General features: G+C 39.0%; 8 protein-coding genes across 10 annotated transcripts; 7 read left to right on the plus strand and 1 right to left on the minus strand.

The window, feature by feature from the left end:
* The first annotated feature begins 1623 nt into the window (after positions 1-1623).
* Positions 1624-3743, plus strand: LOC124193446 (queuine tRNA-ribosyltransferase accessory subunit 2-like). Its single transcript, XM_046587256.1, has 10 exons — positions 1624-1848; positions 1926-2075; positions 2161-2243; positions 2367-2559; positions 2634-2822; positions 2916-2994; positions 3057-3141; positions 3194-3337; positions 3406-3531; positions 3598-3743. Exons 1-10 carry the CDS (start codon positions 1732-1734, stop codon positions 3713-3715), a joined length of 1284 nt encoding a protein of 427 aa, XP_046443212.1. The 5' UTR covers positions 1624-1731; the 3' UTR covers positions 3716-3743.
* A 54-nt stretch (positions 3744-3797) lies between these two features.
* LOC124193444 (sodium-dependent nutrient amino acid transporter 1-like) lies at positions 3798-8523 on the plus strand. Of its 2 annotated transcripts, none has more exons than XM_046587241.1 (18): positions 3798-3929; positions 3994-5345; positions 5429-5503; positions 5573-5634; positions 5693-5803; positions 5873-6137; positions 6199-6421; positions 6482-6601; positions 6669-6819; positions 6890-6993; positions 7058-7244; positions 7321-7497; positions 7557-7614; positions 7687-7728; positions 7789-7907; positions 7968-8028; positions 8094-8188; positions 8263-8523. In XM_046587241.1, exons 3-18 carry the CDS (start codon positions 5500-5502, stop codon positions 8407-8409), a joined length of 1926 nt encoding a protein of 641 aa, XP_046443197.1. In that variant the 5' UTR covers positions 3798-3929; positions 3994-5345; positions 5429-5499; the 3' UTR covers positions 8410-8523. The 2 variants fall into 2 exon arrangements, with proteins under 2 accessions (XP_046443197.1, XP_046443198.1); XM_046587242.1 differs by having other exon boundaries at positions 3881-5345; positions 8263-8414; positions 8473-8523.
* Positions 8524-8643: 120 nt separating this feature from the next.
* Positions 8644-9432, minus strand: LOC124194826. The gene has a single exon (XM_046589210.1). The coding sequence runs from the start codon at positions 9430-9432 to the stop codon at positions 8644-8646; it is 789 nt and encodes a 262-aa protein (XP_046445166.1).
* A 611-nt stretch (positions 9433-10043) lies between these two features.
* On the plus strand, positions 10044-11159 carry LOC124194827. The gene is made up of 5 exons (XM_046589211.1): positions 10044-10083; positions 10136-10368; positions 10433-10600; positions 10658-10998; positions 11060-11159. The coding sequence occupies exons 1-5, from the start codon at positions 10044-10046 to the stop codon at positions 11157-11159; spliced, it is 882 nt and encodes a 293-aa protein (XP_046445167.1).
* LOC124193448 (DNA topoisomerase 2-like) lies at positions 11085-12509 on the plus strand. Its single transcript, XM_046587259.1, has 3 exons — positions 11085-11204; positions 11262-11770; positions 11847-12509. The coding sequence occupies exons 2-3, from the start codon at positions 11264-11266 to the stop codon at positions 12207-12209; spliced, it is 870 nt and encodes a 289-aa protein (XP_046443215.1). The 5' UTR covers positions 11085-11204; positions 11262-11263; the 3' UTR covers positions 12210-12509.
* Positions 12510-12761: 252 nt separating this feature from the next.
* On the plus strand, positions 12762-13495 carry LOC124194828 (DNA topoisomerase 2-alpha-like). The gene is made up of 3 exons (XM_046589213.1): positions 12762-12813; positions 12877-12956; positions 13004-13495. The coding sequence occupies exons 1-3, from the start codon at positions 12762-12764 to the stop codon at positions 13493-13495; spliced, it is 624 nt and encodes a 207-aa protein (XP_046445169.1).
* Positions 13496-14988: 1493 nt separating this feature from the next.
* On the plus strand, positions 14989-16717 carry LOC124193447 (tRNA methyltransferase 10 homolog A-like). Of its 2 annotated transcripts, XM_046587258.1 has the most exons (6): positions 14989-15227; positions 15312-15423; positions 15482-15785; positions 15853-15999; positions 16199-16304; positions 16366-16717. In XM_046587258.1, the coding sequence occupies exons 1-6, from the start codon at positions 15092-15094 to the stop codon at positions 16593-16595; spliced, it is 1035 nt and encodes a 344-aa protein (XP_046443214.1). In that variant the 5' UTR covers positions 14989-15091; the 3' UTR covers positions 16596-16717. The 2 variants fall into 2 exon arrangements, with proteins under 2 accessions (XP_046443214.1, XP_046443213.1); XM_046587257.1 differs by having other exon boundaries at positions 14990-15423.
* A 462-nt stretch (positions 16718-17179) lies between these two features.
* LOC124193453 (enolase-like) lies at positions 17180-19912 on the plus strand. The gene is made up of 9 exons (XM_046587268.1): positions 17180-17341; positions 17822-18067; positions 18135-18316; positions 18393-18517; positions 18581-18727; positions 18795-18885; positions 18945-19131; positions 19202-19435; positions 19496-19912. The coding sequence occupies exons 2-9, from the start codon at positions 17855-17857 to the stop codon at positions 19616-19618; spliced, it is 1302 nt and encodes a 433-aa protein (XP_046443224.1). The 5' UTR covers positions 17180-17341; positions 17822-17854; the 3' UTR covers positions 19619-19912.
* The last annotated feature ends 132 nt before the right edge of the window (positions 19913-20044 follow it).

The raw sequence follows: 20044 nt of genomic DNA on the forward strand, positions 1-20044 counted from the left end.
TCCGTGAGAGCGACTTTCAATAAAACGCGTTGAACGAAGAAAAGCCAACCACCCCCCGCTCCCGCTCCCGCGAACTTTCTCGTCAACAATCGTTTCAATTTGTCTTGCTGACTGTTGGAAGTCAGAAAAAGAAGAAACAAAAAACCCAAAAGAAATATGGCAACTAAAACAAGAAATGAAAACAACGTGGGGTTTTTGTTCGCTAGCTCCTCATCGCGCTCGCCAACTGTTTCACTAAAAATGAAAGAAATATAAAAATTCTGAGGGATGGCATATTATTTCAGCTATAAAACTACTACTATATACTATATCTTATTGCCTGGCGTTTTGTAATATTAGTGTTTGCGTCGGCGTTTAGCCTTTCATCCCGTTTTTTTTATTCCTAATAAGTTTAGCTTTCAAATGAACGATTTTTTCGTTGTTTCCCCGCGCTTCTTCTTCTTCTTTTTATTTGTTTACAACAAAAGACGAAGGCATTTCTTATGGCTGCTGTCAGTTTATTGTGCATGCGTATAATAACGAGCCTGCCAGTCGTGTCGTGTCAGCAATATAAGAAAGAAGAAGAAAAAACATTTGAGCGTGCGAGCTGCTCAAGTTATTCGATAAGTAGGGCTATACTTGGACTCGACCTGTAGTCAAAAGGAACAGGTCCTAGACGCTGTTGTTGTTCCTGTTCTTCTTCTTCGGGAGTTGGCGAAATACCCTTAGATAGAAATGAGAAAATGGCTTTTTTTTTTAAAAGAGAAGAGAAAGAGAAAGACATCGGGGCAGACCTTCTGCCGGGAGGCAAAAACGAACCGGACAGACAACTGTGAATGAGCGCCGCTATATACTGTCAGATGACATGTCATAAATTGACGGGAAAATAGGCCGTGATCTAAATACATGAAACATTCGTTTTCCGATCAATTTTAATTTTTGGTTTTTTTTCCGGGGAAAAAAATGTATTCCGACTTTTGTGTTGTTTTCGTGCATGTGATTAGTTTACATATGTAGATAATAATGGGTCAATGGGTAGATCGGCGAAATGAAACAAAAACAAAAAAACCGGATTGTTTTGCAGGTGATTGTTTGCTTTTTCCTGGGCAAATGATTAAGATGTATCTAGTTGTTGTTGTATCTTCGGCCAACGAAGCAGTTCAAAGAAGAGTATATTTTTGTTAGTTTTCTTGGCTTCCGCTTATTTGTCGAGAAAAGCTTTCGATGAGCGCCGATGGGCGACTTTTCCTGGAATCGAATTCGGCTGGCCGATCGACCAAAGTGAAAAGAAAAAATGGGGCGAGATTTTCACTCGATAATTACTTATCACCGGCGATTGGTTTGGCATGTTGTGCCAGGTTTCACTACGGGAAATCGTCGGAGCTTTGCGGCTGTTCGACTCAAAGATTTATCGCTACAGGCCAGACGACCGCATAACTTCTCTTTCATTGAAGATACTACGTCTAAATCCAAAATTTCTCGCTTGACCGTGAATTGCATCTTTTTCTTACCATCATACGAGTCATTCATTGATCTTTTGTCGTCTATTATTCATACCAAAAGCGATTTATTGATCTAATGTCATGCTGACAATCGAATTTGGCGCCGACGACATCGCTGCCGATTGTATTCATCCAAATCAACAAAATTGTCGTCTGCTACGACAGGTCGTTCAGTGTTTGAGACTCACGTGAAATAATTTGGTTTCGAAGAGGTTTTTTGCGTGACAGTGCAACTGATTTGTATAATAATATGAAATTTGCTGTATCTTTGGTGGCCGAATCCAGTGCCAGACTAGGCTCGTTAACGGAATTTGCTCGAATCCCAGAGGCTGTATTCGAAACCCCATTACTTTTGCTACACACTCGTGTATGATTATCTTTCTACCTACGATCAAATGTTGTTGCATTTTTAACGTGATTCTGTCATTATCTTTTTAACCATAGGGTGCTTCTGTTCCACATTTGAGCTATGATCTCTTACAAATGGTTTCAACTGGGCACCACATGCTTCAGATGCCTCTGGTTACGCTTGTTGATCACACAAAAAATGTGAAAGCATTCGGAAAAGGAATAGCTGAGTTTGCAGGTTTAAAGGTTGTTGATCTTGTCATGTGGATGATCGCATCTTGACTACTTTGTCCTGAAAGTGAAACAAGAATTATATAATCTTTCTTTTTAGGAATATTTAAATTATGTGTCTGTGCAAGATTCTGGCACTACAACACCTGAGGGCTACCATGAAAAGAATTCCATTTCTCTGTGGTAAATGCTGGATAACTTTTTTTTTACTCTGTTCCTATCCACCTCAACAATTGTGATGCCAATTTTTTAATTTAGAGCACTCTTTGGCTTTGGCTACTGATATACTATCTTATATTTTTATAGGACAAGAGGTGGAAGGAAACTGATTGACCCCCAGACTTACATATCTTGCATTGAAGCATTGAAACCAGACATGTTTCAAGCGATAGTTGATGGAGATACAACTCAAAGCAGTTCAGCTAAAAGGGTTAGAAAGTCTGTTGATGTTACTGTCAAGTTTGCTGGTATTTGTGCTGACCTGAAAGAAAAGTCTGATGTATGTAACATGTGTTTCTTTTTCAAAAACAGTAAATTTACATTTTCAGTTTTTTTTTTTTCTACACTCCCCAGGTTTTAAAAGACACTCCCATGTTAGCTTGTATAACTGGGGGATACAATATTAAAGAAAGATTGCGCTGTATAAACGAATTAAAAGGTTTTGGTGCTGCTGGTTATGTTATCGAAGGATTCCACACAAACGGAGAATCTGCCACGAATTTACTCTGGGAAGACGTGGAGCCAGTTTTAACGGAAACTTTGGTACGTTATCAATCATTCTTGTCTTGGCAGACACTAGAGAGCCGTGGAACACATTCAGATTGTATAAAACATTTTTTGGGGTTTTAATTACAGGGTTCACTTCCGGAAAATCTACCTCGAGCATTTCATGGACCCATTACACCTATCGTGCTACTGAAACTCGTATCTAAGGGTAAGGATTTAAAATCTTCGAATCTCGCCAAAGTTCTTAATAAGTCTTAATCTTTAAAACAGGCATTGATATTTTTGATGCAACGTTTCCGTGGCTAGTTGCAGAACGAGGGGGTGCGCTGGTTTTTCCTAATTCACTGTCCAAAGAGTAATAATCACTACGTTTTTCGATATTCATGCAGTAATTATTTAATTAACAGAAACGCTCCTGTTACTGAAACATTGCCAAGCGTGAAAGCCCCAGCAGTAGTTGCAACGGACCAAAAAGTTGCCAAACTTGCAGATGATAACAGCAATGACGAATCAGTGGATCGAGTCTACGAAATAAATCTCAAAGACAAAATGTAAGCCGATTGCTTCTAAATTTCTCGATTTTCACATACCTAATTGTAATTAACATAATAATCACTAGATACTTCAGTGACACCAGACCTTTATTAGAAGGCTGCTCTTGCTATAGCTGCCGCAAGTATTCGCGAAGTTACGTTCACCATTTGACCGCAACGGGTGAACTTCAAGGGCCTATCCTGATAATGATGTACTGATTACTATAGCTGCTTTCATTGCCTCGTTCGACATCATTATTTTTTTTTTCTTTTTACAGGCACAATCTTCATCACTACATCAACTTCTTTAAAAGTATTCAGCAGGCCATTAAGGACAATGAATTACAAGCTCTGCAATCTAAGCTTGATCTGTTTGTTTCCTCCCGCAGAAACTGAAAATAACAAATTTAACTTTTTTTTTTAATAGTTCTATTTCTCTACTTTTTTTAATTTAAAATCGGCAAAGGATTTGTAAATGTTTAATAACAGAGTCTCCGCACACTGTGGATTCGAACACGGAAAAGTGCTCGGGCGGAAGTGCGCATAGAGTTTTATTGGCTCCAACACGTAGAGCCATGCATTCAGTGGGTTTAATTAGAATTTCGACTTGGTAAGGCGATTTTGTTTTACTAATTTTAAGTCGAATGTTTATTTTCTCATTTATGAGGACGCAGTTGCCTTCCTGTGAAAATAAGGACGAAAAAGGGCGCTATTTCTTGAGGCTCCGAGTTTTTAGGTTATGACGGTAAAACGGTTTTTTATTGCCTTTTTAAAACCGAACCTTTGAGGTAATAGTTGGTAAATGGGTAAATGCGAGTTTTAAGGCATTTTAGTTGTGCTGACCCACGGTGCGCTGTATGGCAAGAAAAAATTTTAATAATCTAACGAAACAGAGTTACGATTATGCTGTCGTAGGCCTATAAAGATACTTATAAAGCATTTTTATGGCTCGGAAGTTAAACGGCCTTAACCCATTTCTAATGTCTTAAAATAGCTTTTCGGAGAGTTCTGCAGAGGTCAATGTTAAGGTTAAAAATTTCGGCTTCAAATAAAAATAACAGATACATATTAGAGAGAATCATTGTATTCTTCCTCGCATGCCAGGTCGTTAATTCGAATAACAGAAAGTATAGAAACGAGTTTAATTTTTCCTTGATAGGGCGCACCGTGCCAAAAACTAGAAATCATTTTTCAATCTCAATTATGGGGAAAGATAGCAATTTCCTCCCATTCCGGTGGAACGGACCTCCTTTGAAAAGTTCTAGTGGAAGTTTCTGTGCGGATTTTTCGTTCCGGTGGACCATCAGGTGCGGGACCGATCAAGGATGCATCCGCTTTTATTTCGGCAATCTGCGGATTCAGGGACGAATAGCTTCATTCAGAAGTACATTAAGCATTCATCAGTACATTATTACATTAATCCGAACACAAAATCTAATCCAAAATACTCATTTCAAACCAAAATCAATCTCTACTAATCTAAATTCCAAAACACAAAACCTAATCCCCGATTCCTTGGTATAGAGAATCCAACTGGTTCTTCCCGTCACTCTAGATCTTGGATTTTCAAGACAACATTTTTATCTTTTTTAATTATTCAATGGTTTACGTATTCACGTTAAACTTGAATAAAATTTTATTATCCATCATAAAGCACAAATAATGAAAACTAAAAAACTGAAAGAATGTTGATGAGGTAGCTTATCTTGTACTCGACGATCCTAATCATCTTTTTTTAGAGGTTGGTTGAGATCAACTATACTTCGCTACGTTTAATCCTTTAAACAAATTACTTTTTCAAGTTTTACCTTCTCATGTAAGCCTTAAACATTTGAAACAACCCATGCGACTAAATAACCTTTGTAACGTGAAGGATAATACAGTGTAAGGTCGTGAGATAAACGCTTTTACGTCGTACTCAATGAGCTAACCTGTCACTTCGGAAAGAAAACCTTGACTCCACAATTTACGACCGCAACTTTACAACATTTAAGGAAAAGAGAAGCACACGTGATACGCACCCTCGGTAAGTTTGTAATATTTATGTGTTGTAAGCTTTCCTTAAGCACTTGAGTAGAGTGATAACTAACTCTTCTTTAAACTTTGTAGGATACCCGCCAAAGAAATGTCTTGGCAGCAAAGAATTAGTTTATTATCAGAAACCTTTCACAACTGACGCAATGTGTGAGCTATAAAAATTAGATCAATTTATATATTTTGCGGCCCAGTATTTCTTTATTCCATTCGGAGCAGTTTATGGTCATTTACAACCGATTCGTTGGATCATTACCATGTCTACAATGTCGTCTAATTCGGTAAGGAAAACTTTGAATTACATATTTATTTGAATATTTATTATTTATTCAATTACAGTCTGAGCAAAGCGCTGGCTTCGTCAATCACGCATTTGACGATGGTTCACCTGATGGCAATATGTGCGAAAAGAATATTGACACGGAAGCTCCCGCAGTGATAATAACACAAGTAAAATTCACAGTTTAATGTAATCAAAATAATGTTTTCAATAAGGAAATTCCATCGAAAATTAAACAGAATGAAGGTGAAGATCAACCGGAACGAGAAAATTGGGACAATCCTGTAGAGTTTCTTCTCTCTTGTATTTCAATGTCGGTCGGATTGGGTAACATTTGGCGGTTTCCGTTCGTTGCCTATGAGAATGGAGGTGGTGCTTTCTTAATTCCGTACCTAATCGTGCTGGTCTTCATTGGACGGCCACTTTATTTCCTCGAGATGATCCTTGGACAATTTTCAAGTTCAGGATCCGTCAAAATTTGGGACTGTGTACCATTTGCTAAAGGTAACACCGAGTAGATATTTACTACAAGAATGAAATAATTTAACCCTATTTTTGTTATAAGGTATTGGATACGGACAAGCGCTGGCTACCTGGTGTGTCGTCACTTACTACTGTGTCTTGATGGCCTTGGCCTTTTTCTACCTCTTTGCTTCATTCCAAGCTGTTTTGCCCTGGACTGAATGCGATCCTGAATGGGCAACTGAAAATTGCTACAGTACCACAGCTAATCTATCGATGGCTAATCTGACTAACACTAGTGTGTCCAGTGCAGAAGAATATTTCTAGTGCGTAACAAAATTTTTCTCCACATGTGATTCGATTTATTTAACTATCTGTCTGTTCAGCATTTATGTCCTGAAGAAAATTCCCAATATGGATGATGGCATCGGGACTCCAGATTGGCGACTAACTTTGTGTCTCCTGCTGTGCTGGATTTTAGTATTCGCAATGCTCGCCAAAGGAGTGTAAGTACAGACTGTTTAAAATGTCGCCTACTGCAATTACATAACCTTAATCATCACGATTAAATAGATCCTCGTCAGGAAAGGTGGCTTATTTCACAGCCCTTTTTCCTTATGTCGTACTTATCACGCTTCTTATACGAGGTTGCACTTTACCCGGAGCAGGTGACGGCATCTTGTACTTTATCACACCTGACTGGGAAAAAGTTTTAACACCAGATGTAAATATTTTCCCTTCACGTGTACATAATTTGAAAGGTCATCTTGATTAAACAGAAAAATTATGCTTAGGTTTGGTACGCAGCTGTGACGCAGTGTTTCTTCTCTTTGTCGGTTGGCTTTGGACCGATTTCAACTTTTTCCAGCTACAACCCATTCCGCCATCCGATTTACAGGTAATAGCAATTTTACTAACGATTCAGTTTGGTTATTCGTTCAGTAGTTTATGTCTCCATGTAGAGATTCAACTATCGTCAGCTTGGCGGATACTTTTACCAGCATTCTGGCTGGAGTCACCATTTTCTCAATTCTTGGCAATTTAGCTTATGAAACAAATCAACCCATCGAAAATGTTGTTCAAGGTGGAACCGGGTTAGCTTTCATTTCGTATCCGGAAGCTATATCGAAATTTGATGCAGTCCCTCAGGTCTAATCAGATTTTACGCACATAAATAATTCATTTAAACACATTTTAATTAATTTTGTGTGTTGACGTTCAATAGTTATTCGCCGTGCTCTTCTTTTTGATGCTGATTACTCTTGCGATCGGAAGCGCATCCGGACTTGCCGGATGTATTATTACTATACTGTCTGATGATTTACCACACATTCCCCGTTGGATTGTCACTGCATTTGTTTGCGCCGCCAGCTTCCTCATTGGACTTGTTTACGTTACTCCGGTAAACTAATATCAAGCTCGTTTTGAAATTTTCTGCATACAATTTATTTGTTTGAACAGGGAGGCCAGTATATTCTGGATTTGGTGGATTATTTTGGCGGAGGATTCATCATTTACAGTAGGCTTTTTGGTTTACAAATGGCAGTTTTTTTTTTAAATGTTGGTTTGATAAAATAATTAAAATTTCTAGTTATGGTGATCGCTGAGACTATTGCTGTCTGTTGGATTTATGGTATAATTCAAAATGTTTAACCAAATTCAGTTATACGATTAATCTTTATGATTTTTACAGGACTCAAGCAAATAGTCAACGATATTCGCTACATGTTGGGATTCGGATTGGGAATTTATTGGAAATTCACATGGTGCTTTTTAATCCCAATTGCTCTAGCAGTCATCTTTATCTATGCTGTAAATATACAAAAATTAATCGTAACACCAGGTATGTAATTCATTCTACTTTCACTTCAGATGGTTGTTTATGAACCGTTGAAGACTGACGATGGAGAACCTTACCCTCCCGCCGCAAACGGTAAGTACAATTTAAGTTGTTACGTAACGGTGATAAAATAACACGTCTTATAATGTATTTATTAGCTGCTGGGTGGGTATTGGCTGCTATTGCCATACTTCAAATTCCGATATGGGGAGCTTTAGTTGTTCGCAAACAACAAGGAAATAACTGGATTCAGGTCTGCCTTATTATATAGTTATCTCTTTTTTTAAATGAATCAAACTAACAATTAAATTCGTTAATAATACTCAGCGATTCGAAGCTAGTCTTCGGCCGGCAGCTGAATGGGGACCCAAAAATCCTGGAATCAAACGTGACTGGTTAGAATACAATAAGCAACCTATAAGATTCTCATGGATTCCCAATCCCAAATGGACCAGAAGCTGTAAATCGCACTAGGAAACGTATTTAAAGGTCTAATCGTGTGATTCCTATTATATAAAGACCGGTTTTAAACAATAGGTCTGTTGAAAGTTATAACGCCAGAAAATAAATTACTATTTGTAAAACGAACACAGTGGAAAGAGAATGTATTTACTACCAGTACAACTCATCAAAACAATCCAAATTATGTCTCACCCAAGGAACAGATGGAATAACTCACAAGGTGTAAGACAATATTATTCCGAAATTTTAGGCTCTTTGAACACGCTTCCTGTATTTAATGGGTGCCACTGAGCATACTGCACCGCAAGTAACCCACGAATCACACTCAAGAACGAAACATTTATTCTCGTCCTGTGTGAGAATTGTATCTGGAGAGTGGCATTCGTGACACAAGACGTATTCCAACGCATAGAGACGCAAAATGTCTTCAATCTTCTTATGACTGATGTATCCTCTTCCTGGGGAAGACAGCACGAGAGATGGGTAGTCATCTTTGGTTAGAACTCCACTAGCTCCCAACTCGGATAGGATAAACGATGATACGTGGCGTAGATCTCTACCAAGTTCTTTGCAAAGCAGTGAAAAGTTGTCGATGCAAGTTTTCTTATTTCCTCGTTTTACGACCTGAGGAAGACTAATGCAAAACTTGTTCTCAGGACAAGTGACGGAAATGTCAGTTCCGACCAACACGGTCTTTTCCGACTCAGGAGTTACGTCACATTTGCCGGTGACTAGTCCTTCGGTTTTAGGGGCGAGGTTTCCCAAGTCGCGCTGACAAAAGAGTGGCCGGGAGGATTCAATATCCATAATCTGTTCAGATAAATCCATGCCCGTTTTCTTGATCCCGGTGCTCTGCGCTGGAACAGAGTTATCCATACATCCATGTTCCTCTGTTTCGACGGTCTGCGCCGGAACAGTTGGGTTATCCACAAGTCCAGTCGTCTCAATCCTACCAAACTGCGGCAGAAGAGGAAGTTTCATTGATCCATTTGACTCTATTTTAGAGATCTGCGCCGGAAGATCGGAATTTGGCATCACGTCAGAAGTAGATGTTTCTTTACGAATGAAGTCATCTTTTATGCTTTGAAACGATAGAAGGAAACAGGGGTCTTCTACGTTTTCCCCCTTAAGGAAATCATACCGTCTTCCACGACGGAAAAGGCACTTAATAGAAGCGAACAATTTCATTTTAACAACGATGAAACTTGTCTTTTGTCGAATATATGCAGCAAAGTAAGATTACAGAAAACTTGGAAAGCTTACTAACACCTCTATGAAGCAAGTATGATTTTGTGGTAGAGCCTCTTCGTACTTATACGCCTTCAACGAACATTTTCGGTTCCGCAAGTACTCCCGTGCTCACTTTTCTTCAATTTGATAAATGTGTTTTATCGAAAAAAGCTGAGTAATCATAAAATTATTCATCTATGGGTTTTAACTTACATTATTCAACCATTTTTTTTATTTCGTTATCATATTAATTAGAAAAAGAACGAAAAATTTTACAGGTCTCAGCTGTTGACCGGTTGTTAATACTCCTTAATCCTTTTTAATTATTTTATATTTATTTAATTTTTTAAAAAAAGTGTTTTATCCAGAGATGTTGCACTTGCAGCAATTTTTTTAAAAAAGTGTATTATCCAGAGATGTTGCTCTTGCAGCAATTTTGTAATTTGTTGCGCTCTCGTAGGTTTTTAAATTGTTTCAATTATTTTCAAAATCTTTCAATTATTTCTAGGAACAATGGAAGATATCGAAATGGATTCAATTGTTGAGAAAAAACTTAGCCATAAGGAACAAGCAGAGAAAAAATATAATGCTGAAGAAATGGCAGAATGGAAGAGAAATAAATGTCTTCGGAATTATCGGAGAAAAATGAGAAAAGAACACGCCAAGGAGATTGAGAGGCTGGAGGCGTTCGATATTGGGTTGCATGGGAGGATTCGACATTTAGAAAATCGTAATCAAATGGTAATGCTAAGTTTTTTTTTATTTTTAAACTGCTATTGACATATGTTTGCTTTTTGTCATGTAGCTAATTAACGAAGGTCAACAGAAAATGGCAACTGGAAAAGAAAAGTCAGCTGCAAAGAAAAAGGTTGTGGTAGCACCCAGTGGGACCAAAAGGTTGCTGGATGGCGATTGTGAGGCATCAGGTTCGAAACGCTATAGAGAGCAGTCGGAAAGTGAACTGGCAACGAAAGTAAGTGATTCAAACAAATGTAATGACTGCTACAATTTGTTAATTTTTTTTGTTTAGTCCTTGGCAGAGTACGAGAAAGCCAAAGCGAATCTTGAAACTCTGTTGAAAACGTGGGAGACAAAATTGGCAAGGTGTACATCATCAGAGCTACCAGACCTCTCAAAGGATGCTGGTGCCATAAAGGAAGCTTTGATGCTTGTAACGAGAAAGTCAGCAGACAGGATCTTACATGCTAAAGGAACAATGCTTGGAGAAGAAGAAAGAGCTTTGAGGCAGATAGAGGCTGATTATCAGAAAAGCTATGCCATGGTAAAATACGACTTGGAAAATAAACTTGCTAGGGTAGTTCTTCCAACAGACGTTAGCTCTTGGCTATCTGAAATAGAATTGAAGCTACAGTAAGTTAATTTTAAATATTATGGATTTCTCTTCTATTCATTTTCATTTTCACAACCATAGAGCCCTTCAACTACCTTTGGCCAGCCGCGATGTAGATGATGTCGTTGAAATTAAAACAACTAGGCATTGCCACAGCTACAAAATCCGACATTTTTGCTGAAGAAGACATTGTCATGTCAATGGAGGCTGAAGAACTGACTGCAAGGTATTTTCCTTTGTTTTCCCATATAATGAAGTGTTAACCTAATTTTACGTTTGTTAGATATGACGTTATTAAGAAAACGATACCCGACGAAGAAGAAAAGTACCGTGATGTCAGCAAGTCTTCGAGAAATTGATATCATCTGTAATGAGTTGGAAATGTTCGTGGAAGAGCAATATCAACTTCACGAGTCTGTCGGCGACCCCGAAAAAGCTTTTGATTTGAAACTCCACCTTTATCGGAGAGAAACAAGACAAGTTAGTTTCTACGAATTTGTGCATCGTGGACTAGTCCGGTACACCAACATGGAACATGAACGTTATACACGTTCAATCATGGATGGTTTGACAGTGGGACAGAGAAAAATTATCTTCACTTGTATTAAGCGCAGTGATAAAGAAGAAGTAACAGTAGCCCAGCTCGCCGGTCTCGTAGCTGCAAGGACGTCGCTCTGCAACTACGGTGAAGAAAATTTGACTAGAACAATCATTGGATTGGCTCATGACTTCGTGGGTACGAACAACATCAATTTACTCCAGCCTATTGGCCATTTTGGCACTCGGCTGCAGGTACATAGTTTTTGTTGAATTTTACATGACTTGGGATCTTTTACATCTTTAATAACCTCTTATTTATTGCCCACAGGGAGGTGAAGATGCTGCTAGCCCTCGTCAAATTTCGACTCTGATGAGCCGACTGACAAAGATAATTTTTCACCCATACGATGATCGGTTGTTGAAACATCGAACGGATGGGAAACGGCTCATCGAACCCGAGTTTTATGCTCCCATTATTCCAATGATCTTGGTCAACGGAATTGACGGGATCGGCACCGATCGGACGACGTCAAGATTGATCTATAATCCACGAGAGATTATTGGAAATATTGTTATGATCGCCGCCGACTTGTCGACGTTCACACTTTTCCCAGAATTGCCCCCCCCCCTTTCTGCTTCCCTATTTTACTTGTATCTGTTTCACCTTATTCCACGGAACTCGACGATATAGCATCGTCGAGTGAGTCCTTCTTACCTTTCACGACTCTCTGACGTTGAGTTAGAGTTCCTTTTCCTTTCTTTTTTTTCCTTTGGATTGATAAGGCCACTCTTGTGTACCATCTTGAACTAAGACGACGTCGCCGACAGCTCGGTACTCTTTCTAATAGCCAGGCTATCTTGTTTGACTTTCGTGTGTGAGTACCTTACCTTTGTTTGTCTGTCTTCGTTTTGTTTAATGTCGTGAATCGCATATGTGTAATTGCTGGAGCCGGAATACCACAAGTATGGCCGGTGGACGAGTCCAGGTAGACATGGTGTAGTGTGTGCTGGTATAGGACTCGTCGGCGAGTCCAGGCAGACACGGTGTAGTGTGGCCGGTACAGGACTCGCCAGTATTCTGTGTATGTGTAAGGAGTCGGAATACCACAAGTATGGCCGACGGGGCGAGTACAGGCAGACACGGTGTAGTGTGGCCGGTATAGTACTCGCTAGGTTTATGTCAGGAAATAAAGACCGAGCTACTGAGACTTATGCTCGAGTCCCCCGATTTCATAACAATATCATGAGGATGTTAAACGGCGAAGAACCTATCTATATGAATCCATGGATTAAAGGTAATTGAGTTAACTGTAAGAAAGGTATCACGAAGTACAACATTTCTATTTGTTATTTTTCAGGTTACCAAGGGAGCATTCAAAGGGTCGATGATAACACATACGTTATCAGTGGTGAAGTATCAAAGCTTAGTGCAACACAGGTTGTAATCAAAGAACTTTTGCTGGGAATTTCAGTTCGAAATTATAGAGAATCCGTAATGGAGAATTTGTTGCACGGCTCAGAGAAAATCCCGTCCCTTATCACTTGATCACTGGCTACAAAGAAAACCATACGGACACTACTGTACGATTTGTCGTAAACATGACGGAAGAAAAGATGCAACAAGCTGAGTCTCAGGGATTCCACGACTTATTTCGACTCCAATCTACACTAACCGTGACACCCACGTTGCTGTACGATCCAAACGGTTTTCTGAAGATGTATGACTCTAATAATGACATCTTGAAAACATACTTCAATGTCCGTCTAAGTCTATTCGAGGAGAGAAAAAAACTCTTAACTGGTGAACTTCAAGCTTCGTGTAAAAAGTTGACCAATGAAATCAGATACGTTCGCGCAATATGGAACGGTGATTTAATTGTCAACCGCAAAAAGTGTTGGAAACGAAAGACGTCCCCAACGGCCGACGACGAGATCCGGCCGAACAACCAGGATTCCGGCCCATTTAAGGGAATATGATCTTCGGGGCCCCCGATAGGTGGCCCCTTGTCACCCGCTTGATTGTTGTATACTTCTTTGTGCCCCTTCCTCGCCTGGTGTCAATGTAAGATTCTGGAGGGGGTCGGGCCGGGCTGTCGCCTTTCATCTATCAAACCAGTCAGTCTCAATACAATCAGCGTAGCAATCTCCAACTCGTGTCATCATCTTCACTTATTCACAACTTAATTCGGTAAGGTAATGAGATGAAGTAGGTGATGACGACTTCAGCTACTTGTTCATTATGAACACTCGCTCCCTCACCCTGGAAGGATTGAATGAACTTCTTCAAACTCAAAAATTTAAGATGAAGGCCCTTGAAATTGCCTTGAAAAAATCGGCGAGAGATTTGTGGCGAGATAGTCTTACGTTTTTATTGAAAAAGATGGACCGAATGTGATGAAGTCAGAACGAGAGAGAGAGTAGAATGCGGCTCGGATCAGTATATTGGACGACCAATGCTCTGTGAAGAGCAGACAGAGACTGAGTGGGAGTCAGAGTGACAGACCTGCATAGGGAGGGGGTCCTCTCCTATATATAGAGCCGACGGGTGCCGTGTTGCCAGATGGCATATCATCACACCGAAAAGAATAAGTTGAAATTTCTTTAACGTGTGGCTCTGAAGACAGTTCTCTCTTGTGGATGTTGTAGCTCCGCCCCTTGCTCTTCCCCTTTTTTTCTGACATGAGGGCATGAGTTATAAAAAAGAAACTGCGTTGTTGCGTTAACCGATCGTTAACCCCACATCCATGTAACATACGCCAGAAAAAAAATTACTTCTTGTAAAACGAATACGGTTGTTTATGGAAAGAAAATGTATTTACAACCAAGGCAACTCATCAAAACAATCTAAATTATGTCTCACCCAAGGAACAGATAGAAATGACTCACAAGGTGTAGGACAATATTATTCCGCAATTTTTGGCTCTTTGAACACGCTGAATGGGAGGAATGGGAGGGAGGAGGGCGTCCTCCCATTCTCCCTCTTCTCCCCGTTTTTGCCCTACCAAAAGACGGCACCATGCTGCGTTGCCAGATAAATCGGCTAAATAAAACAGATGTGAAAGAGCCCTATACGCCTTCAACGAACATTTTCGGTTCCGCAAGTACTCCCGTGCTCACTTTTCTTCAATTTGATAAATGTGTTTTATCGAAAAAAGCTGAGTAATCATAAAATTATTCATCTATGGGTTTTAACTTACATTATTCAACCATTTTTTTTATTTCGTTATCATATTAATTAGAAAAAGAACGAAAAATTTTACAGGTCTCAGCTGTTGACCGGTTGTTAATACTCCTTATACAATATGAACGGCCTAAAATATTACGTCGTGTTCGTTTTCGTCTGAGGAATTTCTATATTTTCAGGGTTTGCCTTTTTAGTTGTGCAGTGTTTTATTTAGTTTAGCTGAATTGTTTTAATTAACTTAAGTCTCTAAAAAACCTAGAGTAATACAATCGAGCTGGCATCGCTTATTTTCTGGCCTTAAAAGCTGTCTGCTATTTCACGTTGAATGTGCATGCCTTTCTGTCCCAGTTTTGAAATTGTTTCTTTGAATTATAAACTGTAATAAAAAAATGAGTATCAAAATTGAAGCAGAAACAGAATTGCAACTTGTTTGCAATAATGTTGATCAATCTCTTGTCAAGAAAGAGACTCCTGAATGTGAGGTGTCAAAGTCAGACGGTTACGATGAAACATCTGTTGAACTCGGTAACGATTCTAGCTGTAACCTAGCAGTTAATTCACTAAGCAACAAGAAAGATAATACAGAGGAAATTGTTAATACTTTAAAAGAAGAGTATCAAAGTGAAAAGAAAGATTTGCCTGTGATACCTGTACTGTCAAAGTCGGCCATGAAGAAGCTAAAGAGGAAAGCGCTATGGGCGCAACAGAAAAAAGAAAGAAGGTTTTCTTACTACTCAATGATAGTTTCTTACACTATTTTAACTATAATTCTACTTCAGGATTAGAGAAAAGGAGAAAAGGAAGAAGAGGAGGCTTGATCCTACTCGTAGTTTGAATACAGTAACTCGTAAACAACTTAAAAGTGCAACAATGGCCAACAGCAGTTGCAAAGTGGCAATAGTGGTGGATTTATCGTTTGACACTTTCATGGATGAGAAAAGTATAGCAAAATGTGTAAAGCAAATCTGCCGTTGTTACAGCATTAATCGAAGGGCTGCCAATCCTGTTCAGTATCACATAACTAGCCTTGATGGTGCAAGTCTTACTGAAATGAGCAAGAATTCAGGCTATCAAAACTGGGATGTAAGAATTGTGGTACCTAAAAATTCTTGATTAATTCATCTAATTTATCTTGTTTACACTTGAACAGGTTAACTTGCATGAAAAGCATTTTACTGACCTTTTCAGTAAAGAAAAAATAGTTTATCTTACTGCAGAGTCTGATCATCTAATTGACAAAATTGAGGATGACCATGTTTATATTATTGGAGGATTAGTTGACCACAATTCCCATAAGGTACGTTATCATTTCAAATAAGATTAATTTCTTCATACACAATGCATCCTAGCACTTCTTGTTCGCGGAAAATATTTCGTAAGTGAACTAGCAAAATTATCAACAAAATAACAAAATTTCACATGCTGCACAGTTCAGTTGTTGATCTACAAGTAAAAGAAAATGAATTTAAATTAATCTCCGGATTTTCGTTACACAGGGACTTTGCCACCGATTAGCTGTCGAAAAAGGTCTTCGTCACGGCCGACTCCCTATTGGTGAAAACATAGAGATGAAGACGAGAAAAGTTTTGACAATAGACCATGGTAATAAAAATGTTAATTTTTGAAACCTGGCGTCGGAAACTTAAATATTTCTTTATTTTAGTATTTAACATTATGGTCAATGTCTGCAATGGACAGAAATGGAAGGAAGCATTACTTGAGGTTTTGCCAGCTAGAAAAGGTGCCCAAGAAAAAGATATTGATGAGAATTTTGATGCTGAAGAAGACTGTGATGCTGAAGAAGACTTTAATGTTGAAGAAGACTTTGATGACAATGAAAAATCAATTGCTGATGAGATGGATTCTTGTGAAACAGACCCCATATCTGCATAGTTTCTGGCTTTCTGCTATCTTGATTTCCTCTGATGAATTATTTCAGTTACTGTATCAGTTACTGTACATGACATCGCCGTTGTACGTGCGTTAGTAATCAAAAAATCAAATTTTGTACAGTATGTCTGTTGTCCAACTTGTCACTCTTTTATTTACGCCGTTAACGACATATTTTACTTACTTATACTTTTACGGTATCATAACTTTTTTTTACAAACACATATAAATCTAAGTCATCTACATAGAGCCTAGTCTAATTTTAATAACAGCCATGCATAATAACATGGCACGATCGAATATTTGTATTTGGTTATTCAGGTGAACTTGTAATAAGGTAAAACCGTTCCGATTGAACATTAAGGTTATCACGGTATGTGGGCGGTTGCCGGTTGGCAACCAGCTACGTGCAACATCTCGAGATTTTGTCATTCAAAATTTAAAGGGCATGCCCTTCGATCGATACGAAATAAAGATCAATTTTGACGATAGTTAACCTTCTTGGCTTATAATAAAAATAAATGTAACGAATGAAGGTGATAAAATAATAAGATTATATAATAACAACAAGGAAATGAATAATAATAATGAAATACATTCCACATTATTTGTCTTTTTATCGATATCGTGCAAGAGAGACCTCTAGTGTAGCGCCGCGACGTCTACATCGTCTAGTGCCATTCGTCCTTGATAGTCACTTCCTTCCACTCTTCAGTCCGATTCACCGGCTTGTTAATCAACCTTAAATTGTGAGTTTCTTATGTCCTTATTCTTGATTGTTATTTTTGTTATTTAGTTAAACTAGATATATTGTGGCTGTAAATTGTTTCATACCATTTGGAAAGCTGCACGACGGAATCTTGTGGCTTTACAAAAAATAACCCAAAAATCAATATTCGTGATGCAGCTCACGAGTCACGACTGGTTTCGCCGGGAGTCAATGTACTTTGTTCTAGTGTTCAGGTTAAATTTCACTGAAAATCGTAAGATTAATAGAACACTTGTTCAAATAAATTCTTCTGTTTGGTTTTGTCGATAAGTGTTCATTTGGTTAACGTAAATGACATCCTGAAATATTCGTCATTTACCCTTGTAACAATCTAGTCACGTCATTGAATGACCTTGGGTTGTACACGTGAACTGGAGCCCAATGAACTTGGCATGACACAATCCTAGCCGAGGTTTATTTTTAAGGTGAAGCTTATTCTTAAACTACGTTTTCTCTACAGTTTGCCGATCCGTTGAAAACGAGAGCCATCAGCATGTCTATTCAGAAGATTTTCGCTCGAATGATTTTCGACTCCCGTGGCAACCCTACCGTTGAGGTTGATTTGACCACTGAAAAGGGACTTTTCCGTGCCGCCGTTCCATCTGGAGCTTCCACTGGTATCCATGAAGCTCTTGAGCTTCGTGATGATATCAAGACCGAATACCACGGCAAAGGAGTGAAGAAGGCAGTTAGCAACATCAATGATGTAAGTCTTTATTTCAACCATTTATTGTTTGCAACTTTGACATTAATTATCCATTTTAATGTTTTAGTTGATTGCCCCAGCCTTGTTGAAGGAAAACCTCCAAGTTACTGATCAAGAAGCTATTGATAACTTTATGATCAAGCTTGATGGAACTGAGAACAAGTCCAAGTTTGGTGCTAATGCCATTTTGGGAGTATCTTTGGCAGCTTGCAAAGCTGGAGCAACCCACAAGGGAGTTCCCCTATACAGGTAAAAACAAAAAATTAATTCTGAGAATAATATTTTAGAAAGCTGAATCTAATGACTTTAAATGTATGTTTTCTAGACACATTGCTGACCTAGCTGGCACTCCAGAGATCATTTTGCCGACTCCAGCCTTCAACGTCATCAATGGCGGATCTCATGCCGGCAACAAACTGGCTATGCAAGAATTCATGATTCTCCCCACTGGTAAGAACTTTGGAAATGTTGGGTTTTTAATTTCATTTATTGATTGACATTTTGGTATTTTAGGTGCATCCTCCTTCACTGAAGCCATGCGCATGGGAACTGAAACTTACCATCACTTGAAGAAAGTCATCAACGCACGATTTGGCTTGGATGCCACAGCTGTCGGAGATGAGGGTGGCTTTGCTCCCAACATTTTGAACAACAAAGACGGTAAATTGATTTGTGTAATATTTCATCAGTTTATACGATGTTTCATGCGTATGTTATTGAATTACAGCTCTCGACCTGATCACCACCGCCATCGAAAAGGCTGGATACACTGGCAAGATCGAAATCGGAATGGATGTTGCCGCATCTGAATTCCACAAGTAATTATTACTCTTGAGACAAATCTTTTCTTTATACTGAGAATTAAATTCTTTCTTAGGAACGGAAAGTACGACTTGGACTTCAAAAACCCAGCTTCAGATCCCGCAACTTACCTGGAATCCAACAAGCTTGCCGAACTCTACCAAGAATTCATCAAGGATTTCCCCATGGTTTCCATTGAAGATCCCTTTGACCAGGACGATTGGGCTGCATGGACTAGCCTCACCGGCAACACTCCCATCCAGGTAAACAGAAAAGATTATAGACAATTTTTCAATCTATTTCAATTTCTGACTTATTTTTATTATCTGTCAGATCGTTGGTGACGATCTCACGGTCACAAACCCCAAGCGTATCCAAATGGCCGTTGATTGCAAGGCATGCAACTGCTTGCTTCTGAAGGTGAACCAAATCGGAACCGTGACTGAATCCATTGCCGCGCACAAGTTGGCCAAGGCTAACGGATGGGGAACCATGGTCTCTCACCGTTCCGGCGAGACCGAGGATTCCTTCATCGGCGATTTGGTCGTCGGCTTGTCCACTGGACAGGTAAAATAAAATAAAAGTGGTTTAAAGTGCCAAACTAACTAGAAATTTGTGTCGTGACAGATCAAAACCGGTGCTCCTTGCCGCTCTGAGCGTTTGGCCAAGTACAACCAGATCCTGCGTATCGAAGAGGAATTGGGAGCTGCTGCCAAGTACGCTGGCAAGAATTTCCGTCACCCATTGTAAACAAATGGACAAGATTCATCCCGACCTACGAGTCATTCACTTAGATTTTTTTCCGTCTGAGTTTCTCGTTACCCTACGGCTTGAAATTTTCTAATCCGTTAGTCCATTTCTATCTTTTAATCAAATGTCTACTTTTTTGTTGTGAACTTGTGATGATGAGAAACGACACTATAGAGTTGGAGTAGTCAAGTGTAGGTTTGGTGTTAAAACACTTACAATCCTTATAGTGATCTGAATGTGTTGGTTCTGATTATTATTTATGTTGATGTATTAAAAGTACCATCGTCATCCAAATCTCAATTTCAAGATATAATTGATAACGATATAAGTTCCAACACGAACAAATAATATGAACAGTTATATACTGATTGTGTGCGTCTGGGAAAGTGAGTAATGGGGTAATCTATTCCTACCTCCCGGGGAATT

Source organism: Daphnia pulex, chromosome 5, assembly GCF_021134715.1.
Source record: "Daphnia pulex isolate KAP4 chromosome 5, ASM2113471v1".
NCBI classification, from domain to species: domain Eukaryota; kingdom Metazoa; phylum Arthropoda; class Branchiopoda; order Diplostraca; family Daphniidae; genus Daphnia; species Daphnia pulex.